The sequence below is a fragment of the Astyanax mexicanus genome, chromosome 5 (genome assembly GCF_023375975.1).
Source record: "Astyanax mexicanus isolate ESR-SI-001 chromosome 5, AstMex3_surface, whole genome shotgun sequence".
NCBI lineage: Eukaryota > Metazoa > Chordata > Actinopteri > Characiformes > Acestrorhamphidae > Astyanax > Astyanax mexicanus.
In genome coordinates, this window is record NC_064412.1 from 39,596,033 (window position 1) to 39,619,253 (window position 23,221).

A 23,221-nucleotide genomic window follows, 5' to 3' on the forward strand; every position below is an offset into this window, starting at 1 on the left:
AGACCAAATTTTTTATGACTTTTCCAAAACTTATTCAGGCCTGGAAATTGCTATTTTCAAATTCCATGACTTTTCAAGGTTTCTCATTACCGTACAAACACTGCACAATATAAAAAGTCCCTAAAATACACAAGGTCGCAGAGAAAATACACTGATAGTAGATACCAATATAAGTTACATCCCATTATGGTTAATATGGTTCTAGCAGTGCATGTGTCACATGAAAAATTTAAAATGTAAGCCATTGGGATTGCATGGTGGAAACAGTAGAAGTATTCCTATGATAGTTTATTCGGGCCTTTTTTTCCTATGAATGTCTTGCTTGAACATTTTAATTTAGTCAAAATCAGTAATAACTCTTACCTTATCAGCATCCAGTGAATCGATCACAGACGGGTTCTCGGAGATGGACAGTGAGCGTGGTGAGGCGGTGGGTGAATGTGTGCTGGGAGCATCAGTCTCTGTGAGCGTTACTAGAGGACGTTTCAGCTCGTTCCTCTCCCGCTCCATGGGTGAGGGCTTGGTGCCCAGTTCGAGGCTGGTGTTGCGCAGGGCGCTCAGCTCCGACAGGTGAGAAGCATGGAGGCGAGAGTGCCGTTCCTCGCTGCAGTCCAGCCGCCGCAGCACTTCCGGAGAGGAGAGTGAGGCGTCTCGTGACAGGCCCTCCAGAAAGCGGTGGTCGTCTTTAGGGAGCTCAGAGGGCTCTTGTCTGGCGCAGCGCAGCCTCAGCTCGTCCAGTTCCCGCTGCTGATACGCCAGCTCCTCTTCCTGCACGGCCAGATCGTCCTGCAGACCCCGCAGCTCGGCCCGCAGATGCTGGTTATGCACTTCCAGATCTGCCAGAGCACGGTCCTTCGTCTGCACAAGAACAGTTCAGATTTCAGTGCAAAATCGCATCAAACTTAGCAAACAAAATAATATGCTTAAGCCCACTGCAGCAGATTTACTAGTGGAAAAAATAAATAAATAAAGATCTTGCTCTTAAGATAAAATATCTTTAAGGTTAAAATCCTGAATTAACCAATGGCACAATTTTAAATTCACAATTTCATAACATATTTTAACATTTTGTTCTGGCAATCAGGTCAGAACTCTTTCTATGGAAAACATTTATCTAAACATTAATGGTTTAACTGTTAATAAAAAAGACCAGGAGAAACAAATAAACTGACCTAGCAAATGAAGAAACACTGATTTTCAGAGTGTCCTGTGATGCTCTCAGGACACTTAGGTTGTCACTTTAATGACTTGTATAACAGACCTTTTTAAAGTTTCTCATTCACCATGGTTGAAAGCAACTGAACTCTAAGCTGAATGTAAATTCTCTATGGAGTCTAAAGCTAAATTTCATCTTAACCGTAACATTTACCTTCACTTTGAATAAACCCTAAAATCTAACCATATCCTTAACCTTTTTAGATGTAGTTTTAGGGGCCAAGGTTGATGTTAGGCATGATGTTTGCAACTGAAAATCATTTATCTTTAGTTCAGTTACATCTACAGGTATCTACAATAGACCATTCAAATAGCTTGTGTTGCTAGAAAAAAAAATCTGGAGAGGGTAAGGTAGACTGATAAATAATGACAGATGACATCTATATGTCTATATATATGTCTATATATATGTCTATATATATCTATATGTCTATATATATCTATATATCTATATGTCTATATATATCTATATATCTATATATCTATATATATATATATATATATATATATATATATATATATATATATATATATATATATAAGAGTTTTAAAACACTTATAAGTTTGATAAGGCAGACACTGAGGAACAGAGTGTGCAATATTGATCAATCGATTAATCACTCAAATTTATCAGGCAGATTATTGCTCATTTTTATAGAAAAATTGGTGTGCATGCATTTAATGTACCTAATTTAGTTAGTCAGAGGGAGCTTTGAGACAGGCTAATGACACCAATATTATTGTTGTACATTTTGTGTCAGTATCTTACCCAAATTCTGTGTTTGTTTTAAAATACTTTAAAAACTGTAAAAAAAAAAATTAAATTGTCCTATTTTTCCCTTACACTGCACACTTTCCAAACAAAGGTTTCTCACATTCAATGTTTGAGCTATTGTCTATGGACCACTATAGACCTTTCCAGTGCTTTTATCAGTCAATGACTTGTCTGTTACCCCACAACCACTTACCTGCCCCTCTTCTCGCAGCTTCTCTGCTCTCTCTGTACTGGTGCTGAGCCCTTCCTTCACAGCAGCAAGCTCCGCCCTGAGCAGGTCATGCTCTGCCCTCAGATGTGCAAGCTGTTCTTCTCTTTCTCGCAGGGCTGCTTCTGCCTTGGCCAGGGTCTCCTCTGCACAGGTCTACACACATAAAACACACACCAATTTCAGTTTCAGAAGCCTTCCTAAAGCTGTAGGAACTGGGTCAACCTCTGATTTAATACACATTTTTAGCACAGGTCAGAACAAAAGCAAAAAACCTTCAGGGACTATCTCTTGAACAAAACCAGTCAAATGTTTCTAAAAACACACTAAAAACACCAATTAAAAAGAACCACAACCATTTAACCGTATGTAAAAAAAGAAACCAAATCAAGCATACCAGAACCGTCTCAGTAAACAGTAGCAAACTTGTGTTTTTTCTCTTCAAAATAAAGAAGCCATACAGAAGTATAGCTTGTGAGTTGCTGTCTGAGTATGTTCCGTTTTCTCTGGTTTTACTTCCTGAATGAGTAAAGTTCTTATGAGCCAGATCAGCAGTGAGGGCTGGGCTAACCACACCACAGCATGACCATTCTTCAGCTGGAGCATATGTGTGTGTGTGTGTGTGTGTGTGTGTGTGTTGCCTGGCCTAAAGCTAGGCCAGGCAGCTTGCCTAATAATGATCTCACACAAACACATCTTCCTAAGATTTTAGCTTGGTCTAGTTTGGCACAATTGCAAAGTAAATAAAATGTAGTCATCCTACCCTATGAAAATCTATTCAGAATACATTCCGAAAGCATAACAGCATGACAAATTAACAAGGGAGAAAAATCTTGCGATACACACTGAACAGCCATAAGATTAAAACCAACCTAATACCATGTCATTTTCTTAAACGGACACTTTACCCAATGCCTAAAATGTAGCTCTCCCCCACCCATGTTTCACCAAAACAATCATTTATACACTTTGTCTTTTATCGCTTTTGTAACAGCTTTATAGTATTAACTAATTTGTAAAATGAATTCAGTCTCAGACATGGTTTCTTCAAGCTGGATCACTGCCACTACGTTATGTAACTTTGGTGGAACAGGCAGGACAAGGCTTGAAATAATTTAATAAAAATATGAACAAGCCTTTAGATCTTTTAGTACCACTCAGAAGGGTTACTGCAACATGACAAAATGCGCACTAACAATATAATCTTACAGACTTGGATAAAATTATAATTCCTGTATTTTATAATGAACTATACAAAATTTGAGGCAAATATAAATTAACACATTTTGCTGAAATAGGACAGTTTGAACATTTAAAATAGGGTTAATGCAACCAGGTTTGACCTTTGACTCTTCTCTCATTTTATAAACTTGTATGCAATATGTTACTGTAAATGAAATGAAAGCATCCAACATCTGGGGGTTACACATATGGCTCATTCCCCTTCTCCTATACTCTACTCTCCCACTGATAAACTCCTCCACCTTACAGTTAAGTTACTGTGGCCATTTATGATCCGATCAGCAATATTTGACAAAACGCATAACCTTGTCTTCACTCTTCTAATATTCACAATTTGATCTTAAACTACCACTTTTCCCCAAGAAAAAGAAAACCCATTACATTACAATATTCAGTACCTAGATGGACTTTCCTCCTCACAAGCTTTCAATTGTTCCAACTTTTGTTTGTTTCTCTTTTGTGGTAATCTGCTGATACATTACTACTGACCAGTACCATAACTCACCCTGTAAAGCTGCTTTTTGACATTTGTTAAAAAAAATAAATACATTTAAAAAAAAAGCGCTAAAAAAAAGTGTTAATTGAAAGAAAAGAATGACTAGTGTTAAAGAATCTTACCAGCACTTCTTTATGTGTCTCCTCCTGTTTGGTCACCCTCTCCTCCAGCTCTACATTTAATTCCTGTATCTCCTCACCCTTAGACTGAACCTCCTGCTTCAGCCTCTCTATTTCCTCTTGAAGTTTTCCCTCTTGTTTTCTCAGAGCCTGTCTCTCCATGTACAGCTCCTTCTTCCCCGTCTCCAAGGTGGAGATATCGGTCTTGCTTTGCTGCACCAGCTCTTCCAGCTTCATGATCTGTGTTTCAAGTTCTGCCCTGGCAATCTGGCCATCCTCTGCCTTCTGTCTCAGCTCTTGGACCTGATCTTCCAGCTTCTCTCGTGCTTCTTTCTCTCTTAGCATCTCCTTACGTACCTCCTCACTTCTTTCTTCTACATTTTTTAGCTGGAGATTAAGGTGCCCCTCTCCATCTTCGAGCTCAGACAGACGGGTCTGCAGTTTGGCCACTTCATCCTCTTTGCCAGTCAGCTGGAGTCTGAGATCTTCTGCCTCCTCCTCCAACACAACGAGTCTACCCTTCTCCTCACCGAGACTGCGGCCCAACGCCTCCACCTGCTCTCCGTACTGCTCCTCCTGGGAAAGCAGCAGCCTCTGTAGTGCATCCTTCTCCTCCGCAGATCTCTCCAGCTCTGCCTGGAGCTCCTTCAGCCTGGTACGGGAGCTCTGCAGCGTCTGGCTGCTCAGCTCATGGCACAGGCTCTCCTCAGTGCTGTGCTGGGGTCGGGGGGACCAGGGGAAGTCTGGAGGTTCAGGGCTTGGGTCGCTGACCTCATGGCGGTTGGCATCCAGTTGGCTCAGCTCCTCCTGCAGTTTGTGGATGACCTCATGCAGCTGCTCTGTCTCTTCTTCTTTAGCTTGGCGAAGGCGCTCCTGATCACCGTGAAGACGCTCAACCTGAGCTTGTAGCTCTTCGATCTCTGCTTGCTTCTCATCCACAACCTAACAATGAAAAAGGACAGTCATCAGTGGGACCTCTTGTAAAAGAGATAGAGACCGAGAGATAAAAAGAGAGACAGAGAGACCGAGAAATAAATAGAGACAGAGAGACCGAGAAATAAATAGAGACAGAGAGAGGGAGAAAAATTGAGACAGTGAGAGAGAGAGAGAGAGAGAGAGAGAGAGAGAGAGAGAGAGAGAGAGAGAGAGAGAGAGAGAGAAAATGGTGACAGAGACGCAGCACTTAACACTGTTTCGACAGTTTGGAGAAGAATTAAGAGAATGAAAGTAGCAGATGGCCCGAGAGGTAGCTTTGTGGATTAGCGTTCGTGCTAATATGACAAATAAGCATTAATAAACAATACAACAGCACAAAGTGAATAAAACGATCAAAGATTTGCGTACTCTAAAATTGTACAAGGGTACTACGTCAAAATGTGTACATGAGAATAGTCCACGTCTGAACTGAGATGCATCTATGACTCAAAAATGTACCCACCCCTAATAACTGCTACCTTTAATTGTATTACCCATGTTTAGCAACAGAAGGAGCCCTTCACACTGTAGATTTGACTAGGAGAAAGGCAGAGTGAGGCAGAGAATATGCCAAACTGCTTCTCATCCTGGAAAAAATAAGTGTTGCCAGGATGAGAAAGCCAAGTGTTGTGTTTTACATCGATATTGTGATATCCAACAGTGTGAGATCACATCTTTCGATTCGCTAAAATTTTTATTGTGCATGTTTTAGGAGAAGGAAGTAAGCAACATTAAAAAATATTCTCTTGGCAAAAAACAGGCTTACCTTGTTATCTTTTGTGGTGTCCAGCTCTTTCTGCAGACGGAGGATCTGCTGATTAAGATGATCGATCTCCAAGTTCTTCTCCTCCAACAGAGCTGCAGGGAGCTGCAGCATAGGGTCCTCCTCACCCTTCTCCTCCTGATGGTGCCTTAGAGCACTCACTGTCTCCTACAGGACAAGTCAGTTGATCAGGACAGTCAGAAAGTCAGAAGATGCGAGAGCTGATCTTATTTTAACACATTATTTAACTACTAAAGGTACTAAACACTTGAATTTGTACCTGCAGTTGTGTAATATGCAGATGAAGCTGCTCCTCATTGGCTTGACTCTCTCTGGTGTTTAGCTCCAGCTGTAGTGAGAGCTGCCGGACCTCCTCCTCCCTCACTTCCAGAGCCTTCTCCAGCTCCTCCACTTGCTCAAGCTGCAGCTCCACCTAGCGACGCAGTTTCAGGAAACTTAACTTAGAAAACAATCAATCGATCACTTTGTACATAGGTTGTACCGGTACACATAGGTGGAACCAACAAGATGGTAAAACAGGTTGCCACACTTTTTGCACCTCTTCAGACTGACCTGTTCCTTTTTGCTTTGTAGGTCTTGTTTGAGCGTCTCTAGCTGTTCTCTGAGACCAGGGTCAGCATTGGGATCAGGGAAGCGATGTCTAGTCTCATCCAGTTTAGATTGCAAGGCTGAGATCTGGAGCTTATTGGAGTAGAGCTGCTGCTGCAAGGCTTCTTTATCCTAAAACAGAGAATTAAAATACTTTTTCAGTGCCGGGCAGCAGTTTTAATTTAACTGCTTGTATGCATTTTTCATATACCCCCATACTGTGACAGATGAAAAAAAAAAAAAAAACAACTGTTGTAACATTAACAGGCAGCAAATCATACAATATTGTTCCACAGTAGAAACAGTTCATAGCACTGTGTGGAAATACACAGCAAAATGGCAGAAGAGGAACAGTATGATAGCTAGCATTAGCTAGGTTTGTTAGCCAACAGAGATTCCCCCATGTGTCTGGCCTGTTTAGTCAAGTGTGAAAGCTACTTTTAAGCTTGGGAGCAATCCAGAGTACAACTGGGGTTCAACTTAAGTTCACACATGCTTGGACCACACCAGATGTGGAAGTTTATCAGCTATGAGCTTCCCCCTGGAACAGCCCAGAATCCGCCTTGGGCGCGTACTCCTGGGTGCGTTCAAAACCCTGACGCTGGCCTGTAAAATTAAAAACGGACCTGCTCCTTCCTAGATGATGGAAACGGTCAAAGCCAGATCTGTACCAGGAGTCCTTAGAGCTTCCTGCATGACTTTGCTCAAGCCACCATCCCTCAAGACCAACAGAAAAGAAACATCCTGACTCTTCTCTGTGATAGAACACTCCCGTTCTGTAAATGCTCATTGAGGACTCATCTTTTTTTAAGATCTTCTAAACTAATCTTAAAAGGCAAACTAGGTAGAATTTCCCTGAATATTGAATATTTTAAAGAAGTAAAAATTATGGCCTTAAACTCACTGCAGCGCTCCATTGAAGTGTAATAGGAGGAATAGTAGGCCTCTCGTGCCTGTGCCAGGTTCCTCTAAGCTCAAACCAGACAAAGTTTTCCTAGGCGGTCGCGGCCAACGCTCGCGAGAACTGTGCCGCTTTCTAGAACTGCGACCTGCTTTCCGACCTGTAGTTCTAACAGTTCTACAAGGACTACAAAATCCCGGTTGGTTTATTCTTTACAAATGCTAACTAATAGTGATTGGCACAGAAGCTCTTTTAGATAAACTGAATCATTAGAATAATGATTAGAATAATGCATTTTCATTGGTTGTTTGTTCCAACAAGATCCAAAAGATGGAGCCTCTCATGATGACAGTAGGAGAAAACTCTGGTTCCAGGCATTTAATAATAAAAGTGCTTGAGCCCCGTTAAAACATTCCATCCCCTTCATTAAAAGCCTTAAAATGTTTTATATTCTATGTACATGAATACAGAAAAATGTATACCAAAACAACAACAAACGTAGGCCATATTACAGTGTTTACTCTCAACAAACAGAACAAACTGAAGTCTAAGCTCACATGAACTCAGGAGGAGAGTAATCCATCTTAGAAAACAGTGAGTACTGCACTACAGTTCAGCAATGACCTGTAGCATTACATATTTGTTATAGACCAAAGGGTAGCAAATACTATTAACAAAACAGTCCTTTGTTTAAATAATTTTCATTTCTGTGCATCACTAGTCCTGGCACTTCTGAAACAACATTTAAAAAAAAAAGAGATAAAGCTCAGATATAAAACAAGGAAACAAAAGAGCTGAGTGGTGTGAAAGCAGTTTTAAGTTAACTGTAGAGCAGCCTCACCTGAGAGAGGTCCTGCAGGCTCTTGCGTGCTCTCTGCAGCTCCTGCTCTAGCTGGGTTACCGCCCTTCCAGCTTCAGCACTGCTCAGGAGAGCCTGCTCAAGCTCTCGAATTCGAGATGCCATCTTGTCAATCTCATCATTGCGCTCATCCAGATCACGCTGCCACTGCTCTTTAGCTGATAGCAGCACGCTGTAATCCTCTGTCTTGTCTTTAATGAGGGCCTGGAGACTTTCCACCTGAGAGAGACAGCAGCCATTACAAAACACTGAATACAGAACAGAGCTGTGATTCTTTAATAATGATGTAGCAGTGATTAGACAAGCATCTTGTGCGCTCAGCCAAATTTTATCATAAGGCCTGCCACAATAACTATGCCATCTTCTTATTGTATGTATTTGTCTTGTATGTTGTATGTGTTGTCTTGTGTGTCAACTTTATTCAACAGTGGTTGTAATTTGTTTTTCCTTTTAAACAACGTAAAAACATTTTTTTCAATTTTCTTCAGTCCAATTGAAATATTTTCCAAAGTAACACATTGTTAGGCTATAATACCATTAAATCAGATACAAATAGGGTCTTCAGGTGAATTATTTCTGAACCAATATATCATCCAGAAATACAATGGGGGGTGAATAGAAGGGATTGTGACAGGCCTAAACATTAATAAAATTACTGGTTATTTAAAGGAGAACTCTCTTTAGTGTAGTAAAACATGAGAGCACTAACCTTTGTTGAATAGCCCACCTCTGCTTGCTCGTAGCTTTCCGTGATCCAGTAATTGTTTCCTTTTGCCCAGCATCAACTTTCCCCTGCAGATAAATCGCTTTTTACACCATTTTCCAGGCTCAAAGTAGCTCCACACTTCATTGGTAGAATCCAGAGACCCCTGACATTTAAAACAAGGCCTTAACTTTAAAAAAAGTGCAAAAAAAGCTTATTAAAAACCACTGCTTAGAACCTGTAGCGTGACCTCATCTTCAGGCGCCACCATCTTAAAGTAAAGTCATGATCAGTACAGTGATGACTGTGCCCGGAGATTAGGTTATGCTAGAGGTACTAAACAGTGGTTTTTAATAAGCTTCTTGTGCACTTCTTAAGTCATTAATGCCTCGTTCTAAATGTCAGGTAGATTGTAGATTCTACAAATGAGGTGTGAAGCTACTTTGAGCCTGAATAACAGTGTAAAAATCCATTTATTTTAAGGGGCAAATGGATGCCCCAAAAGCACCTGTTGTACAGAGTGCTGGGCAAAAAGCACAAAATTACTGGCACTCGGAAAGCTGCAGGAGAGTGGAGGTGCCACTAGGTGTACACTAACATGTTTTACTACACCCAAAGTCAATTCTCCTTTAAGCTGCATCAGCATAAAATGATCGAGATGTCCGACACAGAATATTAAACTATTAAGCAAATACATGCATGATCTACAGCAGCACAACATCTACAGCACAGCTTCAAGACAACACAATAGGGAGACATTCTACTGCGACAGACACTTCGACTGCAACACGTGGACTACGACAAAACACTACGCCACACAAAATAGTGCTTAAGTATGACATGCACAGCTACATGCAAATCACAGGTCAGAATTTTTGCAACAAATTACAGAGAGCTCATGCACAAGCAGCTACTAGCCTAGCAGGTCACATATATCTACATAACTTACCTGAATAACCAAGTCTTCAATCTATATTTAAAAAAAAAAGCATATCGACACAGCAAACCAATAAGTATGTTTCATATAAGACCAATAATTACAAACTACTTATTGCCTCTATTTATTGCTTCATTATTTTTAACAATAGATATAAGTTATACTCACCCTTTGACCATTGGAGTCTCCTCCTGAGTGTCCTTTGGAAGGTAGCTTGAGTTGAGCCTCCAGGTTCTTAATCTCTTGCTGAAACTCATCTCTTTCATGCTCCCTCTCCACAGCTTGTTCCTGCACACAGGTCAAAAGAATCAAACCACTCAATTCTATAAGACCACTTTCAAGCAGTAATTGTATTTTAGATGATCACAAAAGGGCTGGGCAGAATCACAGTGATTCACACTGATACACAACAGTGGTGTGCAGTGAGGCCCTTCTAACCCTTCAGAGAAGGGGGTGACAAATGCATGTAAATAATTACATAATTTTTAATCAGGAAATATATATCTATTGTAAGTGTAAGAATGTATTTTATAAATTAACTAAAATAAAACAGCAACTAATTTAAAGCATTAGTCTGTTTTTTAGTTGCTACAGGACACTATTATCTGACTGACAGCGGTTTTAACCAATCAAAGCTTTTTAAAATGGCTTCTGCCCAAGGTGACTGCCCCATCTCCTGATTTTGAGAAGGGTGTAGTAATGAATCTATCTGCAAAGTCGAAGGACAGTCTAACCAATTAGATTCATGATTTTCACTCCGGGGGTGGGGCCATGGCTGTCTAACCCCTTCTCAGCGCTCTGCTAAAGGTGTTATGCGTTGCTTAGTCATAAACGGAGCTCATGCTGGATTAATTCAGTAGTTAGCGAACTATCATGGAATCAATGGAAAAAATGAGACAGATAGTGTGTCATATTATATTAAAAACCTTTTTAAAGGAACTACTGCATAATATGGGGCATGTAATTTTAGACTGTTGTGGCTAACAAAAAATAAATGGAAGTTAAGAACCTTAAGTTTTAAACCTTTGTGCCCATATAGACAATTTACCTTGTCCTGTACCATCAAAGAGTTCATTCTATTGTGATGGACACCACACAAAACATTACATAGAATTCAGATGCAGTGGAAACACTGCCTTCAGTGTACACACTCAGGCATGCATTCTTATACTTACGTCTATGAACTGGCGATGGTGTTTGAGCTGTTTCTCCAGAGCATGGATGTGCTGCTGTAGGTCCTCAGTTTGAGCTCGGTGCTGCTGCTCCTCCTGCTGCGTGCGGTTCTCCTGCTCCTCCAATGTCAGCTCTAGCAGTCGCACCCGAGTGGCCAGACCACTGTGGTCCTTCTCCGCCTGCCTCTGCACGTCAACACGCTCCTGCCCCAGCCGCTCCGCCTCCGCCAGCAGCGCTGCCACAGAGAAACAAGAAAAAGATTAGCAGTGAGCCTTCAAAAGCCATAAACGCAGGATCTCCTAATTTATTCAGTATCTTACGATGAGAAACACTACCTCCATGACAGCCCATGAAAGCCCTATGGCACCATGATTACCAGCTAGCTAACACCAGTCACAGCAGTGATTTAAAAGCATGATCTGCCTATATAACTGGGTGCAGCTTCCAAACTCTTGGTGCCATACGCAAGGGCGTAGGAGCAGGTTTGATATTGGGGGGGGGGGACACATTTGCCAATATGAACCCAAGCCCACCCTATAGTTTCTTAGAACAACATTTGTGGAAATTACTTTTAATCACAAATAATATTTTTTTTTCTGTATTTTGTTTTTTATTAGTTAACAAGGTGATTTTACAAGCTAAACATGTTACTTCACATTACATTTACTGTTGTAAGAAAAAATTATGCATATACATATGACAAAAATGATCAGTTATCACCTAATATTTAAAATAATATAACAGATTTGGTTATTATTATTATTATTATTATTATAATCATGTATTGGCATGTCAATTCTGTTGTATATTTACATTTTCTCCACTCTTAAAAAAATCCTACGCTTTTATTTTTCTATTAAGAGCTCTTCTAAAGATTGGTGTCCTTTTATGTAAAAGAATGTAACTTTACGTTTCATAAAGATTTTAATTATAAACGTCAGGACATGTGGCCTTACTGTGAACCCTGTTCTTACATATTCTACTGAATATTAACACTGTTCTACATATTCTAGAGCTTTCTCTGCTTTAAAGACATTTAATAAAGTAAGTGGTAGTATGATGTGTCTAATACACTGCTGGATATACATGATTAAACTCAGTAAACTCAGTAAATGACTGTTTATTAGCTGATCAGCTGGATCAGGTGGAAAACACAATTTTGGGGCAGTGATCAGGGTTAAGAAACTGCTTTAAACTACAAACATAAAGTACTGTACTAAATTCTGACTATCCACTACATCTGGCTTCTAGATAACTAGCTAACTAAATGAATCTTTGTTCATTATTGCTCACAGTAAATCCTGTAATCCTAAATTAATAAAGACAGTTTAAAAATGAAACAGTAATTAGCTGACCAGGTACAGGGCAAGTTGAACATTATGTATATAGTTTATTTTTTCTTTAACGTTGACTTCCAATCTATCTAATTCCAAAGTTAAGCTAACTCACTCACACAGCTGCAGTTTATTAATCACAGTGGGTTTAATCTGTGTGCTGATTTAGAGTCTTGTATTTTTAACCAGCTATCAGAAATATCATCACAGTTTATGTGGTTAGCCTATCGTTACCTTTCTATTAGAAAAATCCCCGTATATCCAGATCTTAATCAGCCCGATCCCGCTGCTAAATCTCACAGCGAGGGGGCGGGGCTTCCCCCACTAGCACACCGCGGGCCGCAAAACCAGCAAGCTGATTGGCTGTTTGTGCTGAGAGGCGGGACTTAATACCTGAACAGGCTCCGTGATTGGTCCGGTCTGTCTCCTTATTAATAGTACAGCTGATCTGAGCGAAACAATATAATTTTTGGGGGGGACAAATCCACCTGTTTCCAATATTGGGTGGGACATGTCCCACCCATCCCCCCCGGTTCCTATGCCAATGGCCATACGTGCTTTAACAGTCAGTCTTAGAGGGTTTCTCATACCGAGATACCAAACAAATGATTTAGAGAACCAGCATTAGGCCATCCAGCGTTCACAGATGCACAAATATTTAGACAAGATGCAGCCATGCACAATACATTTGGTTCATTTTTATTCATTTATTAATCACACTGTGCATTCGGAATGCACAATTACACAGGAAGAGTTTCCTATATTCAGAATTTCTGGACCATAAAACAAAATTATGAAGAGGCATAAATGAAAGCAGATTTTACCAAAGCACACATTAAGCAGATGCACAGAAATTAAACTTTTTGCTAAAAGTGAACTCTGTTTTTTTTTTTATATTTGATTCACTTTATCCACTATTGAAAAACTGAAGTGACTAAAATAGTACTGCTGAGATTCATTTAGGTTATAAGTTTACCTTAGTAGAGCTATTCTTCTAAATTTACCTCAGCAGTGCATTTGTAGTTATACATGCTACCATATTTTTCACACTATAAGGTGCACTTAAAATTCTACCAGTTAGCATTAGCTTCTAACAGTGCTAAGCACTCACTTTATGGTCATCCAGAGGTGAGTATAATCAGCCTGTGGTCTCTGCTTGGGTAGCATTAACTGCTAATCACAGCGTTAGCTCTTTTGCTGTTCAGAAGACAGTATAGCGGACTGTAGCCTGCATGTTTACCATGTTAAAGCCAAGTGGAAATCTGGAAATCTAAGCTTATTGTAAACAAACAGAAGCCCTTTAGGTCACCCAAATGAACAGTTTTCAGGACTTGTCTGACTTGTCTTAAAGTATAGTTTTGTTTACTTAACTTGTCTTTACAGGTCTCGCCACCTACTGAATTAGAAGGAAAAACATGACTATACCCTTGTTCCTACTACTAGTTACTAATGTTGCATAAAATGAGCCTTAGAATCCGGAGCGCCTTATGTATGAAAATGGATGTTTATTGATTGTGCGACTTATAATTCGATGCGCCTTATAGTACAAAAAATACGGTACTCAAATTTGTGCCTGAAATTTATTCAGCTCTTCTAACTAGCCTAGTACTAGCCTGTACAGCTTAGATATTTCAGCTGTAAAACATTTTATAAGAGAGCTGAGTAAACTGACAGAGGGCTGATAAGTGGTGCTAAAGTTTACACTTCAAATAACTGATGTGAGTAGAATGTAACAATTAACTTAAACCTGGCATTTAATGGCTCTCCCCATTGGCTCTCTCCCTCACTCCCTGCACTGTGCACAGCAGTGCTCTCTTATACAGTGCTGACAGGGGCTGGGAAAAAAGGCGGGGAGGGTGGCCCTGCCTGCCGGTGCTAAAAACGATCCTAATATTAGAGGGAACACTGCGATAGGACTTAAAATACATATATAGTCGCTGTTTGGCATAAATATACAAACTCCTCTTCACGTCATTTTCAGACAAATCATTTCAGTTGCAAAATCAGTGCATCCTTAAAATGAAGTATAATTGAGCATGTACAAATTACGCGGCCAAAACAAACACCACATCTAAAAAAGTAGTTAGTTTTCACAGAATTGTTAAAAAATAAATAAAAAAAATGAAAGAAAAAGATAAATCACTTCAGACTCAAACAAGTGACAAACCTTTCTCTCCCCCTACATCAGGACCGCCTACAGAGCAGGGAAACCACAAAGCATCACATAAAACATCTTAAATATCTAACGAATTAAATAATTAAAAGCATGTTATGGTGATTATTTAGCATGATGTTGCATCCTGAAGCAGGTTAAACCGCAACTGTCAACTTTAAAAACTGAACTTAAAAATGTCAATTTAGGCAGCGTGGTAAATTATTATTTTTTTATAAAAGGTCTGATTGTTTCATTGTACATTTATGTTCAGTTTTAGTTCATGTGTAACTGGGACGTAGGACATAGGAATGTGGTAATGGGGAACATGTCTGGTGAATTAATAGATACCAGGTAGCATGACTTGGCTTTTAATAGGATTATTGTTGCATAAAGGGAATTGGCCATGTTATCTCACCCTTCTCAGCATCACCGAGGCCTGAGGACAGTGCATCTCTCTGCCGTTGCAGGAGGACGTGAGCCTCGCTGAGCTCCTGTAGCTGGGCCCGAGTGCTCTCCAGTTCCTCCACCAGCCTCTGCTCCTGTGCTTCCTTCTGCTGCAGGGTCTCCTCCAGCACTGCCTTCTCTGCCACATAGCCCTCTATCAGACCTGAGGAGGGGAAGATTTCAGGTTATTATTTTACAGGGGAGGATTTTAGCAAAACAAAAACAAATAAAAAAAAGTGCATAGAGGTTAATAATAATGAACTCGTTGTTGGTGACACGAGGATAATTAGGTTTATTTGTGAGTGGAAGTGTAAAGTTAACCAATAACAGATCACAACAAACAACAAATCTTTGTAAATGGGCCGATGTATGAGAAGTGGAATGTATAGAAGTTGTTGGAAGATATAGATAATTTTATAGAGGTAACTGTGCCATTTGAGGATGTTAATTGAGCTCACAAAAGGAAAAATGTAAAATATGCAGAATTGGTGGCTGAGGTGAGAGCACGGGTGGCAGGCACATTAGAGTGGTAGAGTTATCCCTTTGAATCCTGGGCTGTTTTGGTGTGTTTTTTTTATTTGTTTTCTTCAGGTCTTTCAACACATTAATTGTATCAGACATACACATGGCCTGAGCTCTTTTTACTCCAAAAGCCATATAGCTGCTCAAAAATATCATTTAAAATGTAAAAGGAAGAAGAATTGTTATATCTTCCTGTAACTGGCCATATTTTGGAATGTATAGACTTTAAATATATTCACACCTAAGATATCTTTTCAAAAATAGTTAGATTAGGGTGTATGAGTTGAAAACATAAGAATATTGATAATAGTTAATTACATGGCTTATTATTACTTTGACAAAATACATGAAGAGAATCAGGCAGACTTATTTTTCTTAATAATCACACCTTTAGGATACATGTAGAAAACTAAAAACCTGACACCTGACAAAGCCTATGCCTTTCACTATTTTAATCAGGACACACAAAGAAAACTATATTAAAAATGTAAACTCTTTAGTCTAAATAAATAAAAATGTTTAGTGCAAAATAACTACTTAGTAAAAATGTGCAAGTAAAATAAAAACTATATAAAGTAGTGCCATACCTAGATTCAGTTTGAGTGCAGGTAGTTTCACACTTTTTCTGTGGACACTTTTGAATCCACATTTACTGATATTATTTGGTTTGAAATATAAATAATGTTTGAAGCACTAAAGAAAAATCTGTCCGTAGGGTTCTAAGGGTTAACCCTAAAACCTCCATTTATTTCAGTTATCACAACTTTCTTAACAGAAGTGCAAGTCTATCTATTAAGGCAGCTTCTATATGTACAGATGTACAAATTACCTTATCTTAATCCTATTCTAAAATCACACTAAAACAGTATTTCAGTTAAACAAATTATTTTGAAATAACCGCCTAGAAATGTGGTCCGCACAGACTCATTCACATGCCTCACACACCCTTTGCTGATCAGAATGAAATCTCTGGCTCACAGAACGTTTGCATTCACCTTCAGCCTTGTGAAGTTCCAGCTGGAGGTGACTCTTCAGGCTGGACTCCTGGTCCAGCTGCTCTACGAGCTGAGTGTGCTGCTGCAGCAAAGCATTCCTGGCCTCATCCCCCTCTCTAAACTGCTCATTCACAGCAGCCTGCAGAGCATGCAACTGCTCCAGCTATGAGGGGAGAACAGTAAAGAGAACGCGTTAGAGATAATAAAGTTGTTAGAAATTAAATAAACTTGGACAAAAGTGTGCTTTAACACCTAGACAACTAAGGACGTACAAAATATTAGGCAACCAAAAGTACTCAGCCGAAAATGGCCAAAAGACTGTTGGTGTTCAAATAAAGTATGTCCACTTTTTTTATCTTTCTGCAATTTTTCCATTTGTTTTCTTTTTCCAATACGTTATCCTCTTGTTGAAGAAATTAAACAAAAAGTGAAGTGGTAGTTAACTGATAGTCTTATCCTGCTAAAATATACATCTTGTACAGGCATAGGATAGCAATACTTGCTGAGGGTAGTTTTTTTTTTTTTTTTTTTTTAGCATTTTTAAGCATTTGATTGTTTACCAAAAGACAAACTGAAGATTTGTGTACATTTTATTTACACTTGAGCTGCACTACTGAGCTACATTCATGGTTAGAATAGCACTAGAAAGGATGTTAAAAAATGTTAGGTGATCTATCAAATGTTTATTATAGTTTTGTAGTCATTTGTATTTGTAGTCAACATATTTAATCCATTTAGGTATTTTTACAAAATGGTGCAAAAAGTGGTAAAAATAAATGAAAAACACCTAAGTAAAATCTTTGATATTTGGTTTTCTGCTTTCAGCCAAATGTTTGTTTTATTCAGTTGAGGCCCATTTTTTTTATTTCAGTGTATTTATATCTCCTGAGTTTAGGACACAGCAGAGGTAACTGTACCTGTAACGTGGACTCCGAGACCAACTCCAGCAGTTTGTCTATAGAAGTGCGTAGGCGAGTGCATGGCTCCAAGACGAGCTCCTCCCTTTCTGGGTCCAGCTCTCCTTCTGGTCCAGAGAACAAACTCTCACACAGCTGCTGAGACAGCTCTAGACCTTCATCAGTCACAGAGGAAAACACACTGCAGTCTACTCCAGCCTCTGAAAAGGGTTGAAAGAAGGAGACAGAAAGAATTTAGTGCCGAATATGTACAAATTCAAATACATGCTGGAAAAACTACTTCAACTATAATTTCAGCGGTTGTAGATCAGCACAACAGTGCCAATATTACACATTATAGCACAAACCTCAAGTGTATTATTGTGATTATACCCCAGTTCTATTGCCACTGTTTATTGAAAGATTGAGTTAAAGAGAACAAGAAAATATCTGTTTGGTTATTAAAACTCCGCAAATTAAAATAGTTCAATTGCTGCACTGTTTTGCTGGATTACCTGTAAGTGGCAGAGAAATACATTAAGAGCTTTGGTTACAGTGCATTACCAGCTGGTAATGGCACATGCAGAACACCTTTCAGCCAATCACATTGCAGGATCAGAACTAACTGGTATAATCGCAGTTAAACCTCAGTAGGACCATGAAAAAACTGCTATATTAAATCGAACATAAAACTGAAGGAAAAGCTTTGTTTCATAACGGTCATTTGGTATACACATTGAGTCAAAGAGCCAAACCTGTCTCTTGAGTGTCACGACTGCCCTTTCTTTTCCTAGTGCTTGTAGTGTGACTTCCAGGGCAGTCACCTGCCACAGGAGCCCCCAATCTGCGGTTGATATGTTCTTCTGTCGCCATTGTAACCCGCAGCATCTCAAGGAATACCCGCTGTAGTCGGTCATGAGCTGACTGCAGATCTAGCCTGAGAGTAGGATGAGAAGGACGAGAGAAAGAGGGGGTGGAGAAAAAAATAATAATAATACTTTGTAATAATAAACACAAAAACAAAGAATTTCAACAATGGTTTTGGATTGTTGAAGATAACCAAAGTGTGTTTTTATTCAATTAAAATAAGGCAATATCATTCTAAAATCTAAAACCTAAGCAAATAGTTCATAGAATCAGGTTTACTTCAGTTGTACTTAGCTACAAGGTCTGATTAAAGCCATTAAGAACTAGAATTGAAAGCAGTCAGCAAGCAGAGAAAAATAAAAAGAGAAAAATTAAGAGCTAGTGTATCTAGCCCTGTTTACTGAGCACATAAGGCAAAAATATGTCTGACCTGATGTGAAGCAGAGCTGGAAAATATAACAATCATTACACTGACAATCTGTTTCAAGGCTTTTGGGGGCCCCAAGCAAAATGGATGAAGTCTATGGCATAGCCAGACAGTGGGACCTACAAGATCTGTGCAAGTTCTGTAGTTTAAACCGCAAAGGTGAAAATGTGTGGGTGGCTCTGCGGACCAATCACAGCTGCTGCTGTCAGCAACTAGTGGGGAGGGGCTCCTTGACAATAACTGACGTAACTGTACATTTGTTTAGAGAGTATACAAATGCTGTTTCATTGGATAATGTGCAGCAAAAAACATTGTATTTATTTAGTTTTAAAGAAACTGCCACTGTGGATAAATTTTGTAAAGTCATTGCAATAGTGTAACTGGATGTCTTTAAATATTGTTTTATATTCTAATATATTTACCATAAAACACAACTTGTGTAAAAACGAATCACTTCACGCTTTCATTTCGCACTGTTGTTTGAAAGGGCCTTAAATCTGAAATCTAAGTACTGTGGTAAATCAGATTTACGTCAGCACTGTATTTAGCTATAATTTCTAATGAAGATATCTAAAATATAATTTAAAAGCTTAGAACAAAGCTATGCACAAAAACAGTTCACCCAAAAAACATGACAGCTAAAATTCTTATCCAATGTCCACAATCTAACCTCTGCTGTGTGGCGGTGTTGAGGTCGTCACGCAGCATAGCCAGCAGGTTGGTTCCCTCCTGGCTTTCCCGCTCTCGCCGCTGCAGGAGAGTCCCCAGTGTGTCCATCTCTGAACGCTTGCCCTCAAGCTCCCCCTGCAGGCCACTCACCTCAGCACGCAGCTGAGGGAAGGGAAGCAGAGACACGACAGACAGAAATCCAGTCATCACACATCACACAGACAAAACATGCAGACAGACCTTAACCCTTCAGAATTAACATGCTATGCACCATTTTCTCATACAGCATCATGCAGTTTTGTAGATGTCAGATTGTTGGAGCTGCACATCCACATGAAAATAAAATTATGTAAAATTGTGTGGGAGTGAGTGAGAGAGAAGGAGAGAGAGAGAGAAAGAGAGAGAAAAAGAGAGAGGGGGGCACTCCAAGCCAAACATACACTAAAATAAATAGCAACTGCCACACCAGATGCACACAACACAGTAACCACAGCAACCAGTTCCCTACAAGTCTAGTATAACCCCCTCCTCCAGTCTGCTGGAGCATCACAGTAAGAAGCAGGAGCACTCTGCTACTATCTCAAAAAAAAATTATACAATTGAAAAAAGTTAACTTATTTCAGTAATTCAGTTTAAAATATAAAACTCCTTATACAGATCTATTACACAAAGAAGTAAACATCTAAAAAAAGATCTTTTATTGTTGATATTGGCTTATAGCCAATTAAAACCCAAAAATCAGTGTCTCAGGAAAGTAGAATCTTATATAAGACCAATTAGTACTTTTGGCAGTGTGGGCAGTGTGGCAAGTCCTGCTGGAAAATGAAGTGTGTGTAATACATCTATATATTATGAGTTTCACATTTTGAACTAAATTACTGAAATAAAGTAGCTTTTTAATAATATTCAAATTTTCTGAGATGCACTAGTATAGCCCGGTCAAAATATTACCACCACCTCACTATTTATAGCACCCAACAGTACCAGCACAGAGCATTGTCAGCAACACACTGACACTGGCATGTTGGTGGCATGTTGGCGTTTGTTTTGCTGGTATGAATGGATCAGACACTCTCACTTTTTATACATACACAACAGCACACATACGGTTACTCCACGTTTGTAACCAATTTGAGAAATTATTTAAACTCTAGAAAAGTAGAACATTTATTTAGGTGATGTTTGGTCGCTGTGCAGAAACTTTTTTTTTTTTTTTTTTTTTTTTTTTAGGTACAGTCTTGTACCAGCAGCTACAAGAGACATGTGAAAAACTGTGGATCAGCTTTGACACAGAGCTCATATCTGTGCCTTTAAATAAATTACTTCTGGAATTACTAAAGAACTTCTGGAATTATTAAACTCAAATTTAACAACATGACCAAATCCAAAGGCTGAATTGCAGAGTGTGTGCAGTGTGCATGCATGCATAAGGGATGTGACTTTTCATATAGTGCAATTTTTGAGACCACCTAAATTAAATTTCAGTTTAAGAGACTACTTAAAAATGATGTTATTGCTTTTACCAAATTAAAAACCTCTGAAATATAATCAAGAAGATGGATGATCAAAAGCCATCAAAAGCCATCATCTGAACTGCTTGAGTTTTTGCACCAAGGGTATCAAAGTTACCCAAAAGCAGGGTGTAAGACTGGGGGAGGAGAACATGCCAAGATGCATGAAAACTTATTAAAAACCTGGGTTATTCCAGCAAATACTGATTTCTGAACTCTTAAAACTTTATGAATATGAACTTGTTTTCTTTGCATTATTTGAGATCTGACAGCTCTGCATCTTATTTATTTCAGCCATTTCTCATTTTCTGCAAATAAATGCTCTAAATTACTATATTTTTATTTGGAATTTGGGAGAAACGTTGTCTGTAATTACAGAATAAAATGTTAATTTTACTCAAACATATACCTTTGAATAGCAAAGACGGAGAAACTGGTGGTCTCGTATTTTTTTCCAGAGCTGTACATGGTGATAAAATTTCCTGCTTTCAAGACAGAATATAATTTGTTTTCCATACTACTGTTACGGTTTAAAAAAAAAAAAATATATATATATATATATATAATGTATAGATTTTTTTTCTACCACCCACCTATGCTGTTTAGGCATCTTACCTGTGACACCACTGTGTCGAGCTGCTGGAGTTGTGCTGTGAGCTGGCTCATCTTCTCTGTGTAGCCAAGTTCCTTCTGCTGGTGTTGCTCCTTCAGTCTCCTCTCAAGCTCTTCTAGAGCAGATGCCTTGTCCTGCTCACTTTCCTCCTAAAACACAGCCAGGAATTATTCACAGGATAACGATACACATAAGAGAACTGTATACATATACCACACATGATTGCACACACAAGACTGAAATCTGCTGTACATACATGCAAATAAAACAATGAATCCAGCCTCTATTAAAAATAAAAGATGCAAAACCGCACATCAAGCAACGCCCGGGCTTATACTGTACCACTGAAGCACAAATCCCTATTTAGTCATGCCTCACGTGGCCCATCACTTTTCCCCCATAGGCAGGATTAATAAGGAGATAGAGAAATGTGTACTGACCCCTCTCTCCTAAAGCTCTACTGGGAGAAAGGCCAACCACAATGTAACCCTAGGAAAGGCATTGTGCTGCTGGTGGACTTCAGCTGCCCAACACAATCCTAGATCACTTCCCTCTAACCTCTATTAACCCAAAGCCACAAAAAACGCTGGTGGAGAAAGAGAAAAAAAAAAAAAAAAGAGTCTAAAACGTTCATCACCGGAGCGTCCGATACAGGGGATTAGCAGAATGCTAAGCCTAGCCTGTCCCATCCCTAAAGTGGACCGCCCGGGCTCCAGATGTTAACCTCCCCCCCTGCCTGCTACCCAGAATCATATACAGTGTTCATGAAGGCATGATTCATGCACCACCACTCTTACTATACACTTAACCGGTTTAAAATAAGTCAGCATATCCCATAAAGTAAATAACAGACTGCTTTTATGGCATTATCTTAAAAGGCCAGATATATGAACATTAAATGTATATTCCACCTTAATCTGTGTAATCTTTTGCTGCAGCTGCTCCTCTGATTGGCACTTTAGAAGCTCCGCCTCCTCCAGAGAGTGCAAGCGCTGACGTGAAGTCTCTTCCTCCAGCTCTCGGCGCAGTGCCTCGATCTCCCGGGCAGAAGCTCCTCTAAGTTCCTGTTTTTATTTGACAAATCATAAAATATTAACAAATAAAATAATAAATTATAAAACAAAAACCATAAGTATTCTTCCTTGTACTCCTAAAAATAATCAAACTACAACAATGACTATTTTATTTTTTTTTAACTTCAGTCATGATGTGCAGGATCATATTCGCTCATCATATTTCCTACCACAATGTAAGAGACCTGGTTGCATATCTAGATTGTTTGGTCACCCAACCATCCTAAACATGGGTTACCACAACAACTTAAGCAACCACAGATACCCACAGCAAATACCTGGAATACCCCATCAACTGCAAAGGAGGCCTCAAGAAACATCATGGGGATTGTATAAAATACAAATGTCATTGACACATGGCATTTTCCATCTACCACCCACTTAACACCACAGCAACCAACTGGGAAACCATAGCAATCAGTAAGGAACCACCTAGCAACCACATGAGCAAACCCACATTTTTGTAAATATTTTGTTATATATTTTCATTTGAAAAGACTGTTATACAGGCTGTACAAAAAGTGGCAGATCATCAGTGTAATTTGCTGTGCCCTAAAATCACACACCTAATAAGATCTAAACCGCTGACAACAAAAGTGAGTACACCCCTAGTGAAATTGGGCAAATTGTGACCAATTAGCCATTTTCCATATCATAATCATGGTGGAGTGAAGGAGTATTCCAGTGGCAACCTGTGAAGCTCTAGTCAACTCCATGTAAAATAGTCAACTTCATGAAAC

General features: G+C 39.3%; 1 protein-coding gene across 4 annotated transcripts in view; it reads right to left on the reverse strand.

Annotated features, from left to right (window-relative positions):
* The window catches only part of pcnt (pericentrin), a 70,026-nt gene that overhangs the window by 18,219 nt on the left and 28,586 nt on the right, over positions 1-23,221 (reverse strand). Inside the window, exons 22-39 of one of the 4 annotated variants that reach the window (XM_049479155.1) lie at positions 22,320-22,472; positions 21,411-21,557; positions 19,286-19,446; positions 18,077-18,258; positions 17,343-17,542; positions 16,426-16,588; positions 14,880-15,071; positions 14,477-14,503; positions 10,978-11,210; positions 9,971-10,090; positions 9,815-9,835; positions 8,145-8,381; positions 6,367-6,534; positions 6,074-6,226; positions 5,797-5,961; positions 4,059-4,997; positions 2,184-2,354; positions 364-858 (exon numbers count right to left, since the gene is read on the reverse strand). In XM_049479155.1, coding sequence (XP_049335112.1) covers positions 364-858; positions 2,184-2,354; positions 4,059-4,997; positions 5,797-5,961; positions 6,074-6,226; positions 6,367-6,534; positions 8,145-8,381; positions 9,815-9,835; positions 9,971-10,090; positions 10,978-11,210; positions 14,477-14,503; positions 14,880-15,071; positions 16,426-16,588; positions 17,343-17,542; positions 18,077-18,258; positions 19,286-19,446; positions 21,411-21,557; positions 22,320-22,472 — 3,927 coding nt within the window. The remainder of the gene's footprint in view (positions 1-363; positions 859-2,183; positions 2,355-4,058; positions 4,998-5,796; positions 5,962-6,073; positions 6,227-6,366; positions 6,535-8,144; positions 8,382-9,814; positions 9,836-9,970; positions 10,091-10,977; positions 11,211-14,476; positions 14,504-14,879; positions 15,072-16,425; positions 16,589-17,342; positions 17,543-18,076; positions 18,259-19,285; positions 19,447-21,410; positions 21,558-22,319; positions 22,473-23,221) is intronic. The other 3 variants (XM_049479156.1, XM_049479157.1, XM_049479158.1) reach the window with 3 other exon arrangements.